The following is a 23408-nucleotide window of genomic DNA, read 5'->3' on the forward strand; positions in this document are numbered from 1 at the left end:
AGACCTTATAGAATCTGTTAGGAAAATTAATCCATATCATTGTAAATGTGACAGAGTGAAATGGTCTCTATCCCTTTAGTGAAGAAATATGGTCAAATGGATTAAAGTAGACCTTAGATCAAGTGTTTGGCTCCTATGCTGGCTGGGTGACCTTGTCCAAACTACTTAGCTTCAGGACTTACTATGTCTATCACAGGTGCTCTCAGAGCAGAGGGACATATTATCATCCCATTTGTAAGACCCGTGCCTTGTCTTCCCCGGTGATTCTCTCTCTGCCTCTCTCCTATCCCCATAGGGTGCTGGTGCAGCTCTGAAAAGGAGCGGTCTTTAAGACCTGTGCTCACTCTGTCCATTAGAGGAGATCCAGTCTGCTTGTGTAGCCCAGGTGTTTTGATGTGCTCTTTCTGTCTTTCTCACAGTGGAACATCACAGAGGTATTGAATAAAACCTAAAAAGGGCTTGCTTTGCAGACCATCTGTTTGAGTGTTGGCATAATAATGACGAACTTTTCCAGCCTCATCTTCCAGAAATTCAATTTCTTTAGATTAGCGAAGGGGGGAGGAGGCAGTAATCAACTGTGGTATGAAATGACAGTTAATGGATTTGTATTACATGTGAAAATAAATGCAAATATTATCCAATACTTAGATTTCAACAGCAGAGTGAATTCTGGTCTTTTTCTCTTTAATATATGATGCTTCTAGAGCCTCTGTTAAAGATGTCTTTAGTAAGAAGCTTAAGAGTCCTAGCATAGTAGTTCTTAACTGGTGGTGATTTGCCTCCTAGGAGACATTTGACAATGTTGAAAGACATTTTCAGTTGTCACAGCTGGGACACTACTGTTGGCATGCAGTGAGCAAAAGCCAGGGATGCTGCTAAGTGTTCTACGATGCACAAGACAGGCCCCACCACGAAGTACGACCCAGTCCTAAATGGCAGTAGTGCTGAGGCTGAGAAACCATGACATGGGTTGTTTCCATTTTAAGACAGAGGAAACATTTGAATACTGTAGAGAAAGGTCATTTGAAGATAAAATCATAGATGTATCACCTAACTTTCTTTATAAATTATCTTTTTTCTCATTTTAGATTTCCTAAAATCACAGTGTTCTCACCAGCACTTTTAATGTGTGCATCTTTTTGACTCTAAATACGCAGGTGTTAGAGAAAAATAAGATGCTCCGTGGGTTTGGCCCACTCGGTAGCACCTCCTTTGGGGTCCAACAGCATGTGTCATGCAGGGTGTCATGCGGGGTCTCAGCTCCCACTCCCCACAGAAGAACACAGGACATGGTGAGGCCAAAAAGGAACACCCACGGAGCCATTGAAAGGGGAGTCACACCACCATATTCGCTGGCAGCTGGATTGGAGACACAGGAAGCAGGAGCCACATGATCCGCAACCTGCTGTCCACTTCTCTCTGACAACCAACCCCACTTGCCAACTGCAATCCGCTCTTGCCAGCTCAGCCACCATCTTCTTGCCAGCCCCCATCTTTCTTCTAGCGTAGTCACAGCAGTTGTATTAGTGGCCAATGGCTCACTGGTTGCAGCTGACGGCCAACTAGCCACAGCTGATGGCCATCCAATCACAGTTGATGGCCATTTACTACCTGAGCCAGCACCTTTCCACATGAGGCCAAGAGCCTGGAAACTGCACTCCTGGCTCTGTCCCCACAGCATGGTAGAGTGAAATTCATATTTATTGTGAAGCCAAATAAAACTGAATCTGAATTATGACAGAGCTACTTAAAAGTTGTGTAACTGTGCAAGTTATATAGCTGTGGGGACAGAGCCCCAGAGAGCAGTTTCTAGGCTCTCAGCCTCATACAGAGAGGTGCTGGCTCAGGTAGGAGATGGCCATCAGCTGTGACTAATTGGCCTTTGGCTGTTACCGGTTAGTCATTAGCCACTGATATAACTGCCGTGGCTACGCTAGCAAGGCGTGGCGGGGCGTGGTTTGGTGGAGTGTGGATTGCGGATTGCAGAAAGGTGGATTGCAGTTAGCAAGTGAGGTTGGTTGGCAGAGACAAGTCGACTACGGGCTGCGGATCGTGTGGCTCCTGCTTCCTGTGTCTCCAACCCAGCCGCCAGCGAGACTATAGTGGTATGATTTCCCTATCTATGGCTCTGTGGGTGTTCCTTTGTGGCCTCACCATATCCTTTGTTCTTATGCGGGGAGCGGGGCTAGAGACCGCGCATGACACCCTGCATGACAATAGCCTTGCTTCATTAGTTTAATTTTAAAAAGGGACTAATAATACCTATTTCAGAGAGTTTTCATGAAAACTAAAATGACATATGTATAGAAGCTGTCACAGAGTAGGATACAGAAATGGTAGTCACTATAATGAAAGATGTCCAGTAGATAAAGAGATGAGATAGGATATATCATATCTTCTCAGTAGTATGCTTTTTGCTTATTCCTTTGTGTTTCATATGCCAATCCATCATCTTGTATGACCTTTCCAAATTACTAACTACCAATACTGAACACTGAATAGAACAAGTGGATACAGCCTTGTCCTTTTAAAATTATCCATCTCCATATAATTTATTTTCAATCTGCATATATAGAAATGTTCAGTCTTCTATGGTTTGAGGCTTATGAACAGAACTAGTATTTAATGCTTGTTCAAAGTGAACATGACCACATCTTACTCTTTCTCGGGAGAGCAAGATTTCCTGACATGAGAAAAAAAAGAAAAACAGAGAAATTACTTTTGGTGATCACTAAGCATGAATCAAAAGGCGAACTCATAGTTTCTAAAGTATTGCAGTGACTTTCTAACAACCCAAACCACTTCTCCTTGAAACAATACGGAAAATTACTACGGGTGTTACTAGAGTAATATCTACACTTACATCCTTTCCTTATTGACTACTTATGGTCAAAAAGTAGTCAAGCAATTAGCCTGAATTAAATAGTATGGGAAGAGATGAACCCCTGGTCCAGAGCTATGTAAGCGATAGATGTTGTTCAATACCTGTGGCCTGCCTCATAACAAGAACAAGGTATAACAATACCTGTGGCCTGCCTACCTGTTTGCCCAGTGCGTGGAGTGGAGATTTTACTAATAAACTCATTGCAATGGCTTCATGCTCTAATTACACAGAATTCCACAAACCAACTGCTATTTCTCTCTCTCTCTCTCTCTCTCTCTCTCTCTCTCTCTCTCTCTCTCTCTGTACAAATAATAAATGTACAAATAGAAACAGTTTGTATTCTACTCTAGTAAAAATTAAGTTCTTTAGAAGTGGGAAAAATAATTTCTAGTTAGATTTCCTGGTTTGGGAGAGAATTTTTATGGGAACACACTTGTCAGACTTCAAGTTTTCATTACAAATTGGAAAGCGTATTAATGTTTTCTCCTTGGGAAACCAAAGCCTTCATTGGTATCACCATTGAGTTGGAATTTCTATGCCATTTTCCTTCATGCAGGTATGTGCTTTCCAACTTTCCACCTCTACCAATCTCAGGAGTAAACTGTAGCCACATCAGTGACTTCATCTGTGCTGGCTGCTATTTGTATACTCTCCCAGAAAAAAAGCCACAACTCCGGACTCTATGTCTGCCAGGCAGTAAACTATTTTCAGGTGAAAGACCTTCATATTATGTGGCTAATGTGACTGTAAGTGGCCACGCCACCCCTAGTGTGCCTATTCAAATATGGTGACCTGTGTTTGATAAATTTGTTCAAATCAATAACATGTAATTATTACCAGCAGAATGAAATGGTGGTTTTGAGCTTACTGGAGTGCTCAGTATACCTTAGTCATTTCGCAAAGAGGCTACACCTCTCCTCTGAGTTCCAGTTTGACAGCTTACAGGGTTAGAACATTCTGTCCCCTGCCTTTACTGGCTAGACAAAGAAGTTGTTTATATTGCTTTCCTTCACGTCATTCTCCTTGATTGTAATTAGCTTTCATAGGGTGCAGATTGGGGGAACAAGATAGGGAGAGTAGGGTTACAGAGGCTGCATTATGACCCTTGCCTTTCCTGACTTTTTTCATCTCTATCCTCTCTCATCAGTACACACTAATGACACATTGGACCTTTGCTTAAATGAACAAATCAAAAGGGAGAACAGTAAGGAAACTGTGCCGCGGTCTTACGCACTTTTGCATCCTCAGCACCTAGCACAACACTTGACTACACAACCTAATGAAAGGTCATTGAGTGTATAATAAACACACTGCTGCTTCCTGTACAGTATCATTTCCTAAGAACCCAGAGCACAATAAAGATCTGTATATTTTATTTTATATCAAATCTCTGGTTTCAAGAATGATCATCAGTGATACGTACGTATCTCTAAACAACATTTCATTTTATACTTCTAGTGGGCATGGAACATCAAGAGGCTTGTCGTTTATAATTTACACCTTTATGAGTACATTTAGCTATTGCACAGACTTTCCATTACCTTAGCGACTTGTAAAATAATTCCAAATAAGCTTTATCAGATTTTCTAAAAAGTGCAGCTCTGGAAGAGTTCCTTTGCTTGAAACAGGCTGCAAATGAGGTTGACATGAAGAATGTTCCTGCAGAAGCAGCCTGGAAAGACAAACAGTGCAAGTGAATTCGTTATATCTCACTGCTTCCTCCTCTGCTCTTCTGATAATTCTGTTTTGCTTAATATTTTGAATATTTAATACTATGCTAATTTTTTCCATTGAATGTCATTTCTGTTCTAGAGAAAATTTTACAGAAGTCATTTTGCCAATATTTAAAGTAAATAGGGGTGGTATTTGGGAAATTTGCATTAGTTGAGATTATTTTAAACCTCAAAAATTGTTTTTCTTTCTCTAAGGACATTTTTTAATGTTTAAAGGCAGTGATAACTACTAATAATGCATTCATTTTTTTTTTCATTTCAAATTCCAATTTTAGATAGGAAGAGAAAAAATAAGATTTTACTGGGGCAGAGAGTCATCAAAGTTGACGTGTTATAATTGCTTTGATAGCATTATTTGGACATGGATGCGGTCAAATGTGGTCCAGAACAGTATCTTCCAAGAATTCAAACACATAGGGACAGGATCATTTCCATACATTACAAAAAAAATAACATTGGTCTGATTTAATTTTCTAGTTTTTCTATTAGTCTAAGCCCCCAGCAAAAATAATCTCTTCCTCAAAACATAGCATTCTATTTAAATTCATACTCACTTAAAAATTTACTCAGGCACAATTTGGCCTGGAATGACGTGGGAGACAAGGATTGATTGCATCTTAGACTGTCAGAGCTCTCTGAGACTTTAGAGATTATCTCATCTAAGCCCTAACTTTGTTGGCAAGATAATAAAAGCCTGGGAGGACAAAGCCATTTTCCCATGCTACACACGTTGTTAATATTAAGACAAAACTATACCCTTTCCACTGTACCAGGGTGATTAGCATTCTGGTGTATAAATTTGTTTTTCAATTGCTATATGTTTAAGACAGACTCTCATTTTGCTCACCATGAATCTCCTTGTACAAAAATAGATACTTTCATATATACATCAGAGTGACCCATAACCTAATGCTCAGTTCTCACCAAATCATGGGTTTTATGTTTATCTCTTATAAAGGTTGTACAGGTGAACATGGTGAGAATATAAAGTATATGAAGCTTTTTAGAGCAAAGGTTTCCCTGGTGGAAGCAATTTAAAATGTTTCAGCTAATATTTATTATTAAAAACTAATGAATTCCAGAATTTTATATCTATCTATTCTTTTCCTAAGGCTAATAAGTGATAGAGAACGTGTCTTTGGTATGCATGTTTGCATCAGGGATCATTTCGTGGGCTAGCTCTTTCTTCAGGAAACAAGTTAATGTAGGTATTTTTCCAAGATTACCGCATGTTCAAAAACACCTCCTAATTTTCACAGCAATGAGAAAATAGTGTGTTTGGCAATGTGCCGATTGCTTATTGGGTTTTTGTAAGGAAATGAGGCCTGTCTGTAAGTGGAAGAAAGGGACCAGTTGTAATAGGTGCAACTGAAGGAAAGTTAGGAGGGAATTTCAAGGAAGGTTTTACAGGTACAGTGGACCTCTGTACTGTGAGCATGGCTTAGTTCACATCCTACTTTTAAAAAGTTCTGTTATCAGCATTTTCAAATCACCCTACTCAGAACCTCCTACTTTCCCACCCTACTCGTCCACCCCATCCCAGGCTGTTTCAACTATAAGTCCTGTTGAAATCTAACAGTAAATAAGTACACTTCTTGTATCTAGAGGCCGAAAGAGTATTTACTTAATATTGACTGTATTTCATAAAGGGTGGGGATTTGTTGTCAACAGAACATATGTCAATTAAATATTGTTTATGTGAAGTGCAAAGTGCTCTTTAACAAATTGATGTCAAAAAGCTGGAAAACATGATTCTATTTCCAAGTTCTCTGTAGCATCAAAATTCAGCAGAATTCCTAAAATTGACCAGTTAATGTACTTTTTATTTGGAGAATTTATTTTCTGACTTTCTCTTTGGATTCAGATTATTTCCCACATTGATAATGCCAAACTACAGCTTTTTTTGTGTAAATGGTTTCAGTTATTATCTTAACAATATCGGGGGAAAAGTACAGTGTCTGCTTATTATTAAAATTTCAAAAGTGTTTCATTTTTTTCAAGAGTTTTAGACTAGCCAATGAAAAAATTCAAGCACTTGTAAAAATTTACCACTTGTAAAAATTATTCTAATATCCTAAAATATATCCACAGACTACATATCTATCGATATATTTTATTTTAGAAAAAAATGTAAGCCAAAAACCTAGAACTTGCCAGTAAGTTATATTTAGCACATTTTCCAAATACTAACTTGAGGCAGAAAATTGATTTTCAACCAGAAATATTATTTCTGTGTATAATTTTCCTTAAACACATCACATTTCGAAAATATCTTTGCTTCTCTGGTTTGAAAGAGGACAGTACAGCAGAGAATGCTCTCTCTCAACAACAGCTGGAAAAATATATGTATTTAATAAATAATTATTGATTTGATATGGTTTAGGGAACTTTTTAAAATTTGAAACATTTCATATGGAGTAACCATAAATATGACCTTGGTATCAGATTGGTTTAAAGAATATTAAAACCAAAGACAGAGACTCAAGATAACGCCTGGGATGCGTCTCCAATCGCAGCGGTCAAGCATCATGCATCTGGACCATTCTCACTGCCACATGCCTCGGTTTGATTATCCCAGGAAATCCTGGTGAGCTGCTAAGAAGAACAAGCCACACAAGCATGTTGGAAACACTCTGAGGTTCTTTTTAATCTCCTTCCTTCTCGCTCCTTCTTCATCTTTAAACAGAAATAATTATGGAAGAGAAGACGTAGCAACGTAGTAAAGAACCAAGCAATGGATTAAAGTTCAAGGCTTGAGGGTCTAAATCACATCTCTACTAACAACAGTTCCAAGATCATTGCAAAATTACTTAGCTATTTTACAAGTTAGTTACTTCTACCTCCCTCATCTATGAGGTGGGAATAAATCTCCAAGGCCTTTTTCCAGTTCCCAAACCCTGTAATTCAAACTACCCATAAAAAATAAATGGAACTCTGCAATGTTCAATTTCTAAAGTCAAGTTGTAAAGGGTAGAGATTTTTTCATTAACAAATGCCAGAAGCTATATGGAACTTTGTGGGTGCTCAATAAATATTAAACAATCAATTTTATCTTTCATCTGCAAGACAGGGTGAGTAATGCTGACTTGTCTCATAGAATTTCGTGTGAGAAATAATAAATGAGAACAAAGCACTTTTTCAAATAATGAAGTAATTTGAATAAACTGCTTTAAAGTTTTGAGGTCCAGCTAGATCAGGGGTGTCCAAACTGCGGCCCACGGGCCAACTGCAGCCCATGATCCATTGTTAATTGGCCCACAGCAAATTTCAAAAATGTATTTAGTTTACTTAAATAAACCAGGTGAGGCAATACATACTTCACCTCGAGTGAGTGGCCCGGCTGTTTGTGTATTTTACCACATATGGCCCTTGGTAAAAAACGTTGAAAACAGTTTGGACACCCCTGAGCTAGATGATGCAAGAATCAAGTGTCTTTTTTATTGTTACATCTGGGAAATACAGCAGTCTTTTCATCTGTTTTAGAAGAAACAGTCATTATCCTTGCTTATCACCAAGAAGTCAGCAGGAGTAAATTCTGTGCAAATGGAATTTTTCATGTGATTTTAACATTTACCACTTTTAACAAAACGCAGATTTTATATTTCTTTACCTAATATCAAAATGGAATCATATCTTGATTTAAATAGTTTAATGAGGCATTCATCAGCATTATATTACTCTGCTCAAAGAAAATGGGTTTTTTGCCATTTTCTATTTATATTTATTTAAATATTTTTACTTTTTATTATTTCTGTTTCTAATGTACTTATTTTCTAACTTTTATTAAATTTACTGGGGTGGCATTTGTTGGTAAAATTATATAGGTTTCAAGTGTACATTTCTCTAATACTACATCACCTATATATTGCATTGTATGTTCAACACCCAGAGTCAGTTCTTCTTCCAACACCATGTATTTGACCCAATTTACCTTCTTGTACCACCCCCTCCCCCATTACCCTGGTAACTACTAAGCTGTGTTTATGAGTTTTTGTCTCTTTGTTTGTCTTGTTTGTTTCTTTCAGTTTTATATTTCACATATGAGTGAAGTCATATGGTTCTCACCTTTTTCTGTCTGACTTATTTTACGTAGCATGATAATCTCAACATCTATCCATGTTATTGCAAATGGCAGTATGTCATCTTTTCTTATGGCCCAATAATATTCCATTGTGTATATGTACCACAATTTCTTTATCCAATCACCTATTGAAGGACACATTGGTTGTTTCCATGTCTTGGCCACTGTAAATAAAGCTGCAATGAACATAGGGGTATGTATATCTTTATGGATAAATGTTTTCAGATTATTTGGGTAGATACCCAGAAGAGGGATTGTTGGGTCATATGGTAATTCTATTCTTAATTTTTTGAGGAACCTCCATACTGTTTTCCATAGTGGCTATACCAATTTGCATTCCTACCAGCAGTGTATGAGTGTTCCTTTTCCTATACAACCTCTCCAACACTTGTTATTGCTTGTCTTGTTGATAATAGTCATTCTAACACGTGTGAGGTGGTATCTCCTGGTTTTGATTTTCATTTCCCTGATAGGTAGGGAAGTTGAGCATTTTTTCATATATTTGTTGGCTGTTTGTATGTCTGCTTGGGAGAAGTATCTGTTCAGATCCTCTGCCCATTTTTTAATTGGATTGTTTGTTTTTTGTTGTTGAGTTATGGGAGTTCTTTGTATATTTTGGATACTAGCCCGTTATCACAGGTGTTGTTTGCAAATATCTTCTCCCATTTGGTTGGTTGCCTCTTTGTTTTGTTTATGGTTTCTTTTGCTGTGCTGAAGCTTTTTAGTTTGATATACAGTCCCATTTGTTTATTGTTGCTTTTACTTTCCTTGCCTTTGAGGTCAAATTCATAAAATCCTCTCCATGACCAAGGCCCATAAGTTTAGTACCTATGCTTTCTTCTATGAAGTTTTTTGTTTCAGGTCTTAGATTTAGTTCTTTGATCCATTTTGAGTTTATCTTGATATAAGGTGGACAGATAGCAGTCTAGTTTTGTTCTTTTTGCATGTGGCTTTCCAATTTCACTTATTGAAGAGGCTTTTCTTTCTCCATTGGATGTTTTTGGCTCCTTTGTTGAAAATTATTTGCCCATATATATGTGGGTTTATTTCTGGCTTCTCAGTTCTATTCCATTGGTCTATATGTCTGTCTTTCTGCAAGTACCATACTGTTTTGATTATTGTCACTTTGTACTACAAGTTCAAGTCAAGGAGTATGATACCTCCAACCTTGGTTTTTTTTCTTGGGATTGCTTTGGCTATTCAGGGTCTTTTGTGATTACATACAAATGTAACGATTTTTTGTTCTGTTTCTTTAAAAAATGTCATTGAGATTTTGATGTCATTGGGATTGATTGCATTAAATCTGTAAATTGCTTTGGGTAATATGGCCATTTTTAACTATGTTGATTCTTCCAATCCACGGACATGGAATATCTTTCCGTTTCTTTGTGTCTTCTTCAATTTCTTTTAATAAAGTCCTATAGTTTTCACTGTAAAGGTCCTTCACATTCTTAATAAGCTTATTCCTAGGTATGTTATTCTTTTTGTTGCAATTACAAAAGGAATTGGGTTTTTCATTTTTTTCCTAAAAATTTCGTTGTTGATATTAAGGAATGCAATGGATGTTTGTACATTGATTGTGTATCCTGCAATTTTACTGTATTTGTTTATTGTTTCTAACAATTTTTGGGTGGAGTCTTTAGGGTTTTCTATATAAAGAATCATGTCATCTGCAAAGAGTGACAATTTAACTTCTTCATTCCCAGTTTGGATGCCTTTGATTTCTTTCTCTTGCCTGATCGCTCTGCCTAGGACCTCCAATACTGTGTTGAATAACAGTGGTGATGGGGGGCATCCCTGTCTTCTTCCTGATCTTAGAGAAAAAGCTTTCAGTTTTTCACCATTAAGTATGATATTAAGTATGATAACCGTCATATATGGCTTTTATTATGTTGAGGTGCTCTCCTTCTATACCCATTTCATTGTTTTAATCATCAATTGATGTTGTATCTTGTCAAATGCTTTTTCTGTATCTATTGATATGATCATAAGATTTTTATCTTTTATTTTGTTTATGTGATATATCACATCGATATATCACATCATTTCAACATTTTGCATATGTTGAACCATCCTTGTGCCCCTAGAATGAACCCCATTTGATCATGATGTATAATCTTTTTAATGTACTGTTGTATTCGATTTGCTAGTATGCTGTTTAGGATTTTTGTGTCTGTATTCATCAGAGTTATTGGTGTGTAGTTTTCTTTTTTTATGTTACCCTTACCAGGTTTTGGAATCAGGGTAATGCTGGCCTCATAAAATGAGTTAGGGAGTATTGCCTCTTCTACAATTTTTTGGAAGAGTTTGAATAGGACAGGTATTAAATCATCTTTGAATGTCTGGTACAATTCACTAGTGAAGACATCTGGTCCTGGACATTTGCTTTTGTGGAGGTTTTAGATGATTATGTAAATTGTCTTACTGTTGATTGGTCTATTTAGATTTTCCACTTCTTTGAGATCCATTCTAAGAAGGTTATATATTTCTAAGAACTTGTCCATTTCTTCTAGGTTATTGAATTTGGTGGCATGTAGTCTTTCATAGTATTGTTGTATGATCCTTTGTATTTCTGTGGCATCTGTTGTAACTTCTCTTTCATTTCTGATTTTGTTTATCTGTGTCTCTTCTCTATTTTCCTTAGTGAGTGTAGCAAGGGGTTTGTCAATTTTATTAATCTTTTCAAACAACCAGCTCTTTGTTGCATTAATTTTTTCTATTGTCTTTTTGTTCTCTATTTTATTTAGTTCTGCTCTGATTTTTATTATTTCCTTCCTTCTGCTCTCTTTGGGTTTCATTTGTTCTTTTTAGTTCTTTACATGTAGTGTTAGGTTGTTTATTTGGGATTTTTCTTGTTTCTTGAGATAGACCTGTAATGATATAAATTTCCCTCTAAGTATTGCTTTTGCAGTATCACATAAATTTTGATATGATGTATTTTCATTCTCGTTTGTTTCCTGGTATTTTTTTTTTTTTATCTCTCCTTTATTTCTTCTTTGATCCGGTCATTCTTTAGTAGCACGTTGTTTAATATCCACATATTTGTGGTTTTTCCCACTTTCTTTTTACAGTTGATCTCCAATTTCGAAGCACTGTGGTCAGAAAATATGCATGGTATGATTTCAATCTTCTTAAATTTGCTGAATCTAATTTTTGTCCCAACTTATGCTCCATCCTTTAGAATGTACCATGTGTACTAGAAAAGAATATATAGTCTGGTGTTCTAGAATAAAAGACTCTGTAAATGTCAGTTATGTCCCTTTGGTCTAATTTCTCATTTAAGGCCATTTCCTTATTGATTTTCTGTTTGGATAATCTGTCCATAGCTGTCAGTGGTGTATTTAGGTCCCCTGCTGAAATTGTGTTTTTGTCAATGTCTCCCTTTAGCTTTGTTAGTAGTTTCTTTATATATTTTGGTGCTCCCTGATTGGGAACATATATATTGATAAGTGTTATGGCTTCTTGTTGTATTTTCCTTTTATCATTATGAAATGTTTATCTTTGTCTCTTGTTACCTTTTTTATCCTGAAGTCTGTTTCGTCAGATATAAATAGGGCTACACCTGATTTTTCTCTGGATACCATTAGAGTAGCATTTTCTACTTTTTACTTTGAATCTATATTTGTCTTTGTAGCTGGGATGTGTCTCTTGGAGGCAGCATACGATTGAGTTTTGTTTTTGGATCCAGTCTTCTACTCTGTGCCTTTTTATTGGTGAGTTCAGTCCATTTGCATTTAGGGTGATTATTGATATATGAGGATTTCCTATAGCCATTTTGTCTTTTGTTTTCTGGTATCTCGGTGTCTCCATTGCTTATTTGCCTTTGTATTTCTGTCTGTTATTTTAGTTTGGTGGTATTCTATGATTTTTCCTCTTATTTTATGTTACATGTCTCAGTTTTGGATGTTTTCTTCTTTTGAGTAGTTACCATTAAGTTTATGTAAAAGAAAGATTCATGTACTTCTTTAGCATGCATTTTATCTCCATTCCCCTTTGCAAATTCAAACCTTCACCCGATCCCCTTTTATGTTTTTGGTGCCACAAATTATCCCTATTTATGCTGTGAGTTCATTTCTGAGTTGCAGTAGCAGATTGTCCTCTTCTCTTTTTCTTTTTTTATGTTTTATCTTCTTTACCCTTTTTGTTATGTTTAAGTGTCTAGTGCCCTGTTCTGTGTAGGGTTTGCCATTTCCTGCTTCTGTCTGTCTGTTAGTAATCTTTGTCTTTTTGTTTCAGGTAGAATAATCTCCTTCAATATTTTCTGTAATGCAAATCTTGTAGTAGAAAATTCCGTCAGCTTCTGTATATCTGGTAATGCCTTTATTCCTCCTTCATATCTAAAGGATAACTTTGCTGGATATATTATTCTTGGCTGTAATTTCTCTCTTTCCATGGTGTAATTATTTATTTTTACTCCCTCCTGGCTTGTAGAGTTACTGCTGAAAAATCTGATGAAAATCTAATGGGATTTTCTTTGTAGGCTACCATCTTCTTTTCCCTGACTGCCTTGGGAACTCTTTCTTTGACACTAATTTTTGACAGTTTCAATATAAGGCGCCTTGGAGAAAGCCTGTTAGGATTGAGGTAATTGGGTGTTCTGTTTGTTTTTGGATTCAAGGATGCAGTTCTTTCCATAGGTTTGGGAAGTTCTCATCGACTGTTTGAATAGGCTCTCTGTGCCCTTCTCCCTCTCTTCTCCTTCGGGTATACCCATAATTCTTATGTTGTTCTTTCTGGTGGAGTCAGATAGTTCTTGTAGAGTTCTTTCAATTCTTTTACCTCTCAAGTCTTTCTTTTCTTTTATCTGCATCATTTCCAGATTTCTGTATTTGATATCACTAATTCTTTCCTCCATCTGATCAACTCTATTTTCTAATCTCACTATTTCATTCTTCATCTCTTTTATTGAGTTCTTCAGCTCCATACTTTCTCCTTGGTTCTTTTTTAAAATTTCATTATCTTTGGTAAAGTATTCATTTTGTTCATTGATTTTATTTCTGAGTTCGTTAAACTGCCTATCTGAGTTGTTTTGCATCCATTAAGTTTTTTCAGAACTGCAATCTTGAATTTTTTGTCATTTAAGTCACATAATTCCATGGCTTTAAGTTTATGTTATGGATTTCTTTTTTTCTTTCTGAGCTGCCTTGTTACCTTGGTGATTCGTGATAATTGATGGATTATTTCTCTTCCTGGGTATCTAGGGGAATGAATTCTGCAGCAGGTTGATATAAAGAGGTCTTTCTTTTGTTTTCCAATAGATAGCTCAGGAGCATTTTATTCTCTTTTGCTCAGTTCCATTTTCTTGCAGTGGAAGATTTCCTGGGGAGGTGGACATCTCCTGTCTGAACAGGTTGCCTCAGTCTCTGGGCACCACCGCTGTGGGAGGATGGGGTTCTGGGCCCTGAGATCCCAGTGCTGCCCCTGCAGCCAGATGCAGACCTGTGTACCTCAGTAGTCCTGGGTGCCTCTGCTAAGTTCAGCTAAAAAAGTGGGGGTGGGGAGAGCTGGTAGAGGCTGCTGGTATGTTTGTGTCTTTGTTCTCCTCTGAGTAATGTCAACTGCCAGACCACAGCTGCCTCACCCCATATCTTCTCCCTTGTCTTTGGAATTAGCCGTACTGTGCATCTGCCACTCATGAACTGCCTCTCCAGTTATCAGGGCTGTACATATTCTGCTCTTTAATCTGACACTGCTACCGTTTGTTCTGGGGCCCACTGCTAGCACTGGGAGGGTGTTGGGGAAGAGAGCTCTGCATGGGTCGGGGGAGGCAGCCAGTCTCCATGGCTTTGTTTTTGGCTTGGCAGTGAGGGTTGTTATACCACAGTCGCAGCACTTCTATATTTGGTCTTTGCCCCAAAGTCTCTGCCCCAATCACTGGGTTCAGCCATATTATATACTGATCACTCAGGCAGGATTGCTCCACGCCACAAGAGAGTGCACCTGCAGTCTCAATCCTTCCCTCTCCTGGAACTGCAGTGAGCTCTGGGCTGCGTCCTACCACCCCCGTCTCTGCACTTTTCCCTTCCATCCTCCCCAGTTCACCCCAATTTGCCCACCTTTTAATGTTTTAATGTGTGGATCTCTCAGATATGTGTGTGTGTTGCATAGGGAACCCTCTGTTAAATCATAGCTATTTAACCAATTGTAACTTCAAGGGGAGAGATCATGGGAAACATGGTGCCATGTTTCTGATGTCACTAGAAAATGCTTTTTGAAATGACTGATAAGCTGCACAAATGAGAAAATTGTAAATTTAATAATCCTCTTACTCAAAAATAATGCAGTTCAGGAATTGTTACTGGGGAAAATGATGTGTTGCATTCTTGTTTCCCAGACACTTCCACAGTTTGTTCTTTCTTATGTTTATGTTCAATAAATAACACGTGCTATATTTTTTACAGTGTTTCAACAAAAGGCAGCCAGAAGACCATCTGATGGTGACAAGTTCCATGGTCCTAAGAAACAAGGTACTGACACAAACTTCAGTTTATTTAATAATCCCTAAGTAAGAGTTAAAGAAGTCATATAAATAAAGTCTCCTGGAACAGAAGTAAACATAAATTAATTTTACACTTAGTGTGTTACCCAAATATAATTTTACCTTAATAAGATTAGTGCAAGAAAAACATTTTAATTTAAAAAGGCAAGTAATGGCTTTGTGAGAATACTTGTGGGGCTGATGATATTGTCAGGGCTCTAGAAAAGCCAAGTAAGACAAATTCTCTAACATGCAACAGAGACCATGCTTTCATGTAGTGCAGCCTCTGGAACTTACGTGGTTCAAGAAGGAGATGATTGCTTGCCTCAAAAATGGAGCAGCATGGGTTTTCTCTGCTGTATATTGAATTCCAATCAGAGATTATATCCTTTTCTCACTATTCTCTTGCCTTTGGCACCTGATCCAACATATTTTGAGCAATTGTTTGTCATGCAGAGAAGAGCTGAAAACTGTAGCTACAAAGACATCTCACACAGGAGGACTGCTTTCCTCTTGCTCTACAAGGAGGCAGCTGCCCTCAGTTCTCCCTGACATCAGTGGTTCCTATTGAAAAGAGAAACTCTAGCAGGTTATTTATTGTGATTTTTTTTTTTCTGATAATAAGGCTTTGGTTAAAGTTCAAAACTGAATGATGTAAAAGGTGGCAGAGGTGGAGATAACGCTGACTAGCTCTGATAATCAATGAGCATGTACAGATACTTTTAACCTCAACTCACCTTTAAAATAACTTCAGTCCAAAATGATATTACCTTGAAATTGTTATCAGTAAATTACTGAGAAAGACATTAAAATAAAACCAGGAAATTATTTCATGGCAGCCACTATGCACTCCCATAGTCAGTCTCCTTTTGTGACATTGTGAAGGTGGCTAGGTACTGACTACACCAACTTCTAACACCTGCTGAGCTATTAAATACAAAACCTCAGTGGACCTGCTCCTAGGACACCATGGATCATCTTCCAAACAAAGCTGTGTCCTTAACCTGCGTTATCTTCACCCATGACTTCAAGTGGTATTTCCCACAGCAATGAGGTTGTACTTGGATAATTTTTCTAATTAAGTACATGATGTTTGAATGCAGCATATGATGAAGCTGAACTTCCAGTCTCCCATGAATCACTTGGATATTCTGCTTATAGATTTACGTGCAAAAAATTATATTGGACAATTTTCCATTTGTAATTATTTCATATTTGGGAGAAAAGATGTATCTTTAAAAATCTACTATTATGCTCCCACTGTGCCTCTAGCTCTCCTAAGAAATAAATGCAGAACTCCAAAGAAGATTATTGTATAATTAGGATCAAACAGTCACTGAAGAATTAAAGTAGAGAAGACTATTTATTCCTCTCATACTCCTGCACATACCCCACAGAGCTTTAGAAAAAATAAGGAGAGAGCATGCTTTGAGCTCCTTGAGAGGATATTTCCCTAAAGCATTTTTTATAAATTATTCAATTATCATACTTTTAATTAAATTCTGTTAGAATTAAGAGGCAAATGTGAAGAAGGCCACAGGAGATGAAGGAAGGTGACAAGTAGCAAGTGTAATGAAGAGATCTTGGAATACTTGATCTTATCGATTATCCTTCTGGTTCTCCCACAGAGAGCAATATAAGGAAAGGCTGTGAATGTCCATGAATGCTGGATGAGACTGATTATTATTCTAATATATGTATAGAAAAATAGTCCCTCCTGTACCCAGAAAAAAAAGAGAAAGAGAGAATGATGAAAGGAAACAAGGACATAATTATAAAATATTTTATTGGGTTAATATCTATCCATATCTTGTGACCTAATTTGCTTCAAGGTCAATGATTACTAGATTTTTAAAACTCTTTGAGGGCTATGACACTGAAAATTTAAATCAAATTTCGTGTGAGTTTTTCTTTCTCTCTAGATATTCATATCCAACCTCTTAATAATGTTTTTTGTTTTGTTTTGTTGGCTTTGTTTGTTTGTTTTTTTAGTTTCAGGTGTAGAAAACAATGTAATAGATAGACATTTCACCCCTCACAAAGTGATAACCTCCCTCCCCCAATCTATTGCCCCACTGACATCATATATATCTATTACAATTCCATTGTCTCTCTTCTCTATGCTGTACTCCATATCCTGTGACTATATATATATATATATATATATATATATATATATATTAAATTATAGTTGACATACAATATTATTCTGCTTCAGCTTCGGGTGTACAGCACAGTGGTCAGGCATCTACACCATCCATGAAGTGATCTCCCTAATAAGACAAGTGTCCATCTGACACCCTACAAAATCTTTACATTGGGGAATATTATTTATTATATTCCCCAAACTGTTTTTCATATCCCTGTGGCAATATTGTAGTTACCAATTTGTGCTTTCTAATCCCCTCCCCTTCTCTCTCATCCTCACCCCCTTCCATCTAGCAACCATCAGTTTTTCCTCTATATCTCTGTGACTATTTCTGTTTACTTGCTCATTTATTCAGTTATTTAGATTCCACATATAAGTGAGATCATATGGTATTTGTCTTTCTCTGACTGAGTTATTTCACTTAGCGTAATGTTCTTTAGGTCCATCCATATCATTGCAAATGGTAAGATTTTGTTCTTCTTTATAGCTGAGCAATACTCCATTGTATAAATGTACCATAGTTTCTTAATCCAGTTGTCTACTGATGGGCATTTTGGTTGTTTCCATGTCTTAGCTATTGTGAATAGCGCTGCAATAAACATAGGGGTGCATATATTTTTTCGAATTAGCATCTTGGATTTCTCTGGATAGATACCATAAGAATGGGATTGCTGAGTCATAAACAATCAGTTTTCAGTTGTTTTGAGATACCTCCATACTGATTATAATGTTTTTGATTAGTCACCTTAGAGCAGTTTCTCAGATTTCTTTAACCCTGGACATCAGTAATTTAGTAGAACAGAAGAGGACATTGTTCTATTTGCAAGGACTCGAGGAACATAATCCTTATGAAACATTGAAAAAAACAAAACAAAACAAAACAGAAAACAAACAAAACCCTCCCTGATTACTCTGCAATCTGAGAAAAAAATAACTGAGATTAATTGGGAAATTTTTGAAATTAAAGAATTAAGTACCTAAAAGGACTTACCATGTCCAACCATTTTTGTCTAAACCTTTTTAAATATTTATGACCATCCAGTCCATAGGACATAGTAGGCAATCGAAATTGTTTATTCTTGAGTTGATGAATACTCTTCAAATATCCTGGGATTTCATGGTGTAATAGAAAAAGCAATACATGCTTCACCGGTGATAATCTCTTTATTTGGTAGAAAACAAACAAGCCCCTTGTATGAAATGTTTGTCAGTCAAGATTTTCTAAAGGGACTAGACAGGTTCTCTAAAGAAGGTTGAATAAATTATTTAATTCTTTCACTATATGCTGGAAGGAAAAGGGACTATGAGAGCCAACTATTTTCTCACTGAAAGTATAAGCGTTTCAGATGCCCTATGTCACGACTGCCAGGGGATTGCCAGGAAGTTACACTATTGCTAAATCAAGGAATTTTCCTGAGGAAAAGAAAAAAAAAATTAATTGGCACCATTTCCATGGAAACTCAACAGATTTCTTCAACTCAATTTTTACATCTTGAAAAAATATAAGGAAAATGCTGAAGACTTTGGATCACAGATAAAAGTTTCCATCAAAATACAATTTCAAGTTGGTTTTGAAATTAGAAAATGCCAGAGTGGTGTCACAGAATATGCTGCTACCACACCTCCACCCCCTTCCCTAAATTGAACCTCAAAGACCAGTCAAGGGTGTGTTCTTCAACTGCGCAAGCCAGAGACCTGAATTTTGTCAGTGGGTTTGGACTAGATCAGTTTTGAAGTTTGAATCGTGTTAACCAAACTCATAGAAGACTGATTTATAACCTACAATTCCAGTCTATTAAATCAATACATCCCAGTGACTAGGTTCTTGCCCAGTGACTAGAATGCTTGCATTCACTAGGCCTCTGCCAAATAATAAAGTTTCTATAAAATATAATTAGTAATTAGAAGAGTACTAGGTGAACATGGTCAAGTTGAAGGGTGCTGGGGAATGTAAGGAGTGCTTCTTCAAGGACATGGAAATATCTGTTTAATTTTCCCAGCTTCACAAAATCATATACGAGTCTAGGGTCAATTTGTTCATGTCTCCCAGACATGTTATTTTTTTCTCTCTCTCTCTGTTATACGTTGCCCAGGGTCTCTTCTATCCTCACCATTATCCGCCCCATTTTTTAAGGTAGTCTTACCTCAGACGTGATACATGGTGACTAATGAGGTTTAGCATTCTTAACACCTCACCTGCTTCCCTGTGATCATGAGTCACATCCACAAATCTCCTCATCCACATAGTTCAATACTGAATGGCATCAAGGATGTGTCGTGACTGCCACTCTTGGAAGGCAAACCATTTCTTTGAGGGGTGGAGTTAGATGAGGGGTGGCAGGAGCACCCTCACCAGCCACCCATACCAGTGCCTCCCAACCCTCGACGAGCAACAATTCTTTGGAGAGCTTCTCAAATGTGGTTGCCTTAGTCCTACTTTACACATGGACTAAAAGTGGAACATATGAGAATAGGAATGAGCAGTTATCTGAAAACCAACATACAAAAAAAAACTAACCAAAAAAATCCTGTTTCGGAAGCATATTGTGGTCAAATGTGGCCTCTACATATATTTCCAAAATATCCTGCACAATATCATTTTATTTTTTACCATGTATAAACCATGTTTAAGTCCGTGTTTCTTGAAAAATATAAATCTCCAACCACTTCCTGTTACATAATTATATCATTTGCTACAAATGACTTTTGCTATTATCTTTTGTTAACATGCTTTTTTCCATGTTTTCTTATATCTGAGACCCATTTCTCTAAACTCATAATTCTATCAAAAGTGGAAAAATGAAAACATGAAAAAAAAATCATCTATCAAAAATCATCTTAAAAAAAAACCAATTCTATCAAAAGTGGAAAAATGAAAACATGGAAAAAAAATCAACAAAAACATGAAAAAGAACATATTTGTGATAATGAAGACTATTCGGCTGTATTTAATAAGCAGACGCTAAATCTTCTCTGCTCAGTAATTCTATCCACCTGGCCCCTGTAGGCTTATGAGTTTACAATCCCTGGTGTAGTCTCTGCCCACTAATTCTTCACTACAGACTGCGTAATCATTATTGGTTGGTCTTCTTGGGGGACTGTGCATGCTTATGGGAACAATATAATCAGGGAACATATCTTGTATAGGTTCTTTAAGGGCCCAGTGTTGCAGCAGTTTGATAAATGTTAAATAATAAAATTTTCTGTAAGTAGGAGACCTGGGAATATGTGAATGGTATTACCTTTATATGGGGAAAAGGGAATGCTGGTCTCGGAGATATTTTCATCAGGCTGTTTTTGCCAGTTCTAGATATATTAAAAAGAAAAGAGGGAAAATTATCAAAATGCGGTACTCCATAAAAGAATAATGGCTTCAATTCTCTTTTTCAGTATAACTTATATTTCTTTTTGTCATATTGTTCACAAAAGCTTTTTTATTAAAGTCTTACCTGGGAAAACTTTTTGAATAGCTGAGTTCTTATCTAAAATGGTGATGTGTCAACAGCCCACAGTGGGGCCTCTTAGAAATATTTGTAAAGGCAAGGCATCAAAAAGATGGAATTCTTAAAAACAGTGAAAACAGAGACTGAAAAAAGTTAATGCTAGAACTTAGAACTAATCCAATTAATCCTAAGGTTGAAATGAGGATTGACACAAATAAAATCAGTAGTCCACCCACTGACCCCCAGGTATCACTCACATACATGCTGATTTTTAACATTTCTCCCCTCTCCACCTCTAGTGTTTCTGCACACATGCAGAGAGTAATCCTCCTGGGAGAAAGTAAAGAGAAAGGATCTCACGTTACACTTTGCATCCTGAAACCCTCGAGTAAAAATCTGTGATGGAGGGATGGGATAGTTAAGAAGAATTCTGTTAGTAATTTATACAGGGAGTTAGTACTTGCAGACCAATCCATGTGTAATGGCAAAGAAGCATGTCCCACGTATAAGTGACAAAGCAGCACTAGACAAAAACGTGCTGAATCCTAGGATCTTGACCTGTGAACCACACCTGTCAAAGTCCTCTACAGTCCTAGAGCAGAGAACAAAATTTGATCTAAACACAGGAATAGATGGAAAGAATAAATAAACACTAAATCTTTTGGTGAACATGATTTTATAGATGTGTTCTCTTTCAAGAAGGATTGAAGAAAACAAATAATATGAGAACTTAAAAATTTACTCCAATGAAAGGAAGAAGAATTTCATCATGAAGACCTAGGATAATTATACTTCTGTAAATATTGATTTCATTAGTAAGTTTGTCATTTGTCATATACGAGACCTGACAATTAAGTTTGCAAACTCATCCTAGAAAAAGTGCTATGTACCTCATTGCTGAATATCACTATGGTCACCTTCGAAGTACTCCCCTTGAGAAGATATGCACCGACACCAGCACTTAGTCCACCCTTCAAAGCAATGTTGGAACTCTTTCTGGAATGGCCATCAGAGCTGTCGTCGTGTTACCCTTGATGTCCAGAATGTCATCAAAATGTCTTCCTTTCAATACTTCCTTTATCTTTGGATAAAAAGGGAGTCATTAGGGGCCAGATCAGGTGAGTAGGGAGGGTGTTCCAATACAGCTATTTTTCTACTGACTGAAAACTCCCTCACAGACAGGGCCATGTGAGCTGGTGCATTGTCGTGATGGAAGAGCCATGAATTGTTGGCGGAAATTTCAGGTCGTTTTCATCTAACTTTTTCACACAGCCTTTTCAGCACTTCCAAATATGTAAATTTGGTTAACTCTTTGTCTACTTGATGCAAATTCATAATGAATAATCCCTCTGATATCAAAAAAGGTTAGCAACATCATTGCAACAAGTTTGCAAACTTAATTGCTATACCTCATACACAACAACACATTTCCAGGAAAGGAGACTGGCACCAAGTATCAAGCTTTAAAAGTGTTTATACTAAAAATTTATACTTTTAGGAGTCTATCCTAAGGAAATTAATAGCAATATAGCCAGTGATTTATGTAAAAGAGTTTTAAGCACCGATAATATATAATTCTAGAAAGAATAAAAAATAAGCAACAGTAGGAAAATGATTAAATACTTTATTGAATATATAAACTTTGGGATATAATATAGCCACTAAAACATAAATATTCTTTGTTTCAAAGAATATTTAATAGAATGGAAACAGTCTTGGCTTACATGAATAAGAGAAAAGACCAGGAAACATATCAGTATAAGCCCAATTCAGGGAAAAAAAAACAAAAAAAGAAATATACACTTAACAAGGAGAAACACCAAAATGTTAACAGTCCTTATTTCTGAAGAATGTAATAGTGAGTGATAGTCATTTTGTGTTTCAGTACTTTTCTGAATTCTCTAAGTGATGGGGAAAAGATCATGTTTTAAATCCCAACAACTAAAGTGAAACAGCAAAGAATAGTAAGGCCAACTTTCTTCAAGGGGAACTACGGTGTAAGTATAGGGAGCATTGCGATGTGGTTTTGCAGTAGAAACATTGGTCTCATATCCAAATACAACAAGGAAAAGTAGGAATTTAGAGCCAAGAAGGGGTGTGTGTGAGAGGTAGGGAGTGGATAGAAAATTACTAAAAGGAAATATCAGGGATAAGAGAGAGTCTAGCTAAACTACCTAACAGGATTCTTGCTGAAAGTAGACCAAGGTGATCAGACATTACCTGGGGGATGATGGAAGATAAGAAAGCTAATCAGATATTGAGGGTGATCAGATATCAAGGGTGGGAGATTCTGACTAAACCAACTTAGCAGGATTCTTGTAAAAACTGGGCAACAGGAAGATAGCATGGAAGAACAAAAGGTGAGACCTAGATGGGAAGAGGACTCAAAGGAGCCAGACAAAAGTTTAGTCAAGGAGAGACTCTGTCACATGCAGCTCTAAATTGTGGAAACTTTGGAACTTACAAATGTATCAAACTCCAGATATCTCTTTCCCTGCCCATGTGGACCTAAGCTTATTTACCTACAAATCCCCTTGCTATAAAACAAACAAGCAAACAAACAAAAAAGAAGATAACTTGAGATAAAATCTTGGTTACTATTTCTTTAAGTACGATTACTGACAAATTCTTTCCAATTGC

The 23408-nt window shown here is 36.8% G+C and overlaps 1 protein-coding gene across 3 annotated transcripts in view; it reads left to right on the top strand.

Moving 5' to 3' along the window:
• Positions 1 to 23408, top strand: part of BANK1 (B cell scaffold protein with ankyrin repeats 1) — a 328432-nt gene that overhangs the window by 277104 nt on the left and 27920 nt on the right. For all 3 annotated transcript variants that reach the window (XM_033105338.1, XM_033105337.1, XM_033105339.1), the window contains exon 11: positions 15100 to 15165. In XM_033105338.1, coding sequence (XP_032961229.1) covers positions 15100 to 15165 — 66 coding nt within the window. The remainder of the gene's footprint in view (positions 1 to 15099; positions 15166 to 23408) is intronic.

Source organism: Rhinolophus ferrumequinum, chromosome 5 (genome assembly GCF_004115265.2).
Source record: "Rhinolophus ferrumequinum isolate MPI-CBG mRhiFer1 chromosome 5, mRhiFer1_v1.p, whole genome shotgun sequence".
Classification (NCBI taxonomy): Eukaryota; Metazoa; Chordata; class Mammalia; order Chiroptera; family Rhinolophidae; genus Rhinolophus; species Rhinolophus ferrumequinum.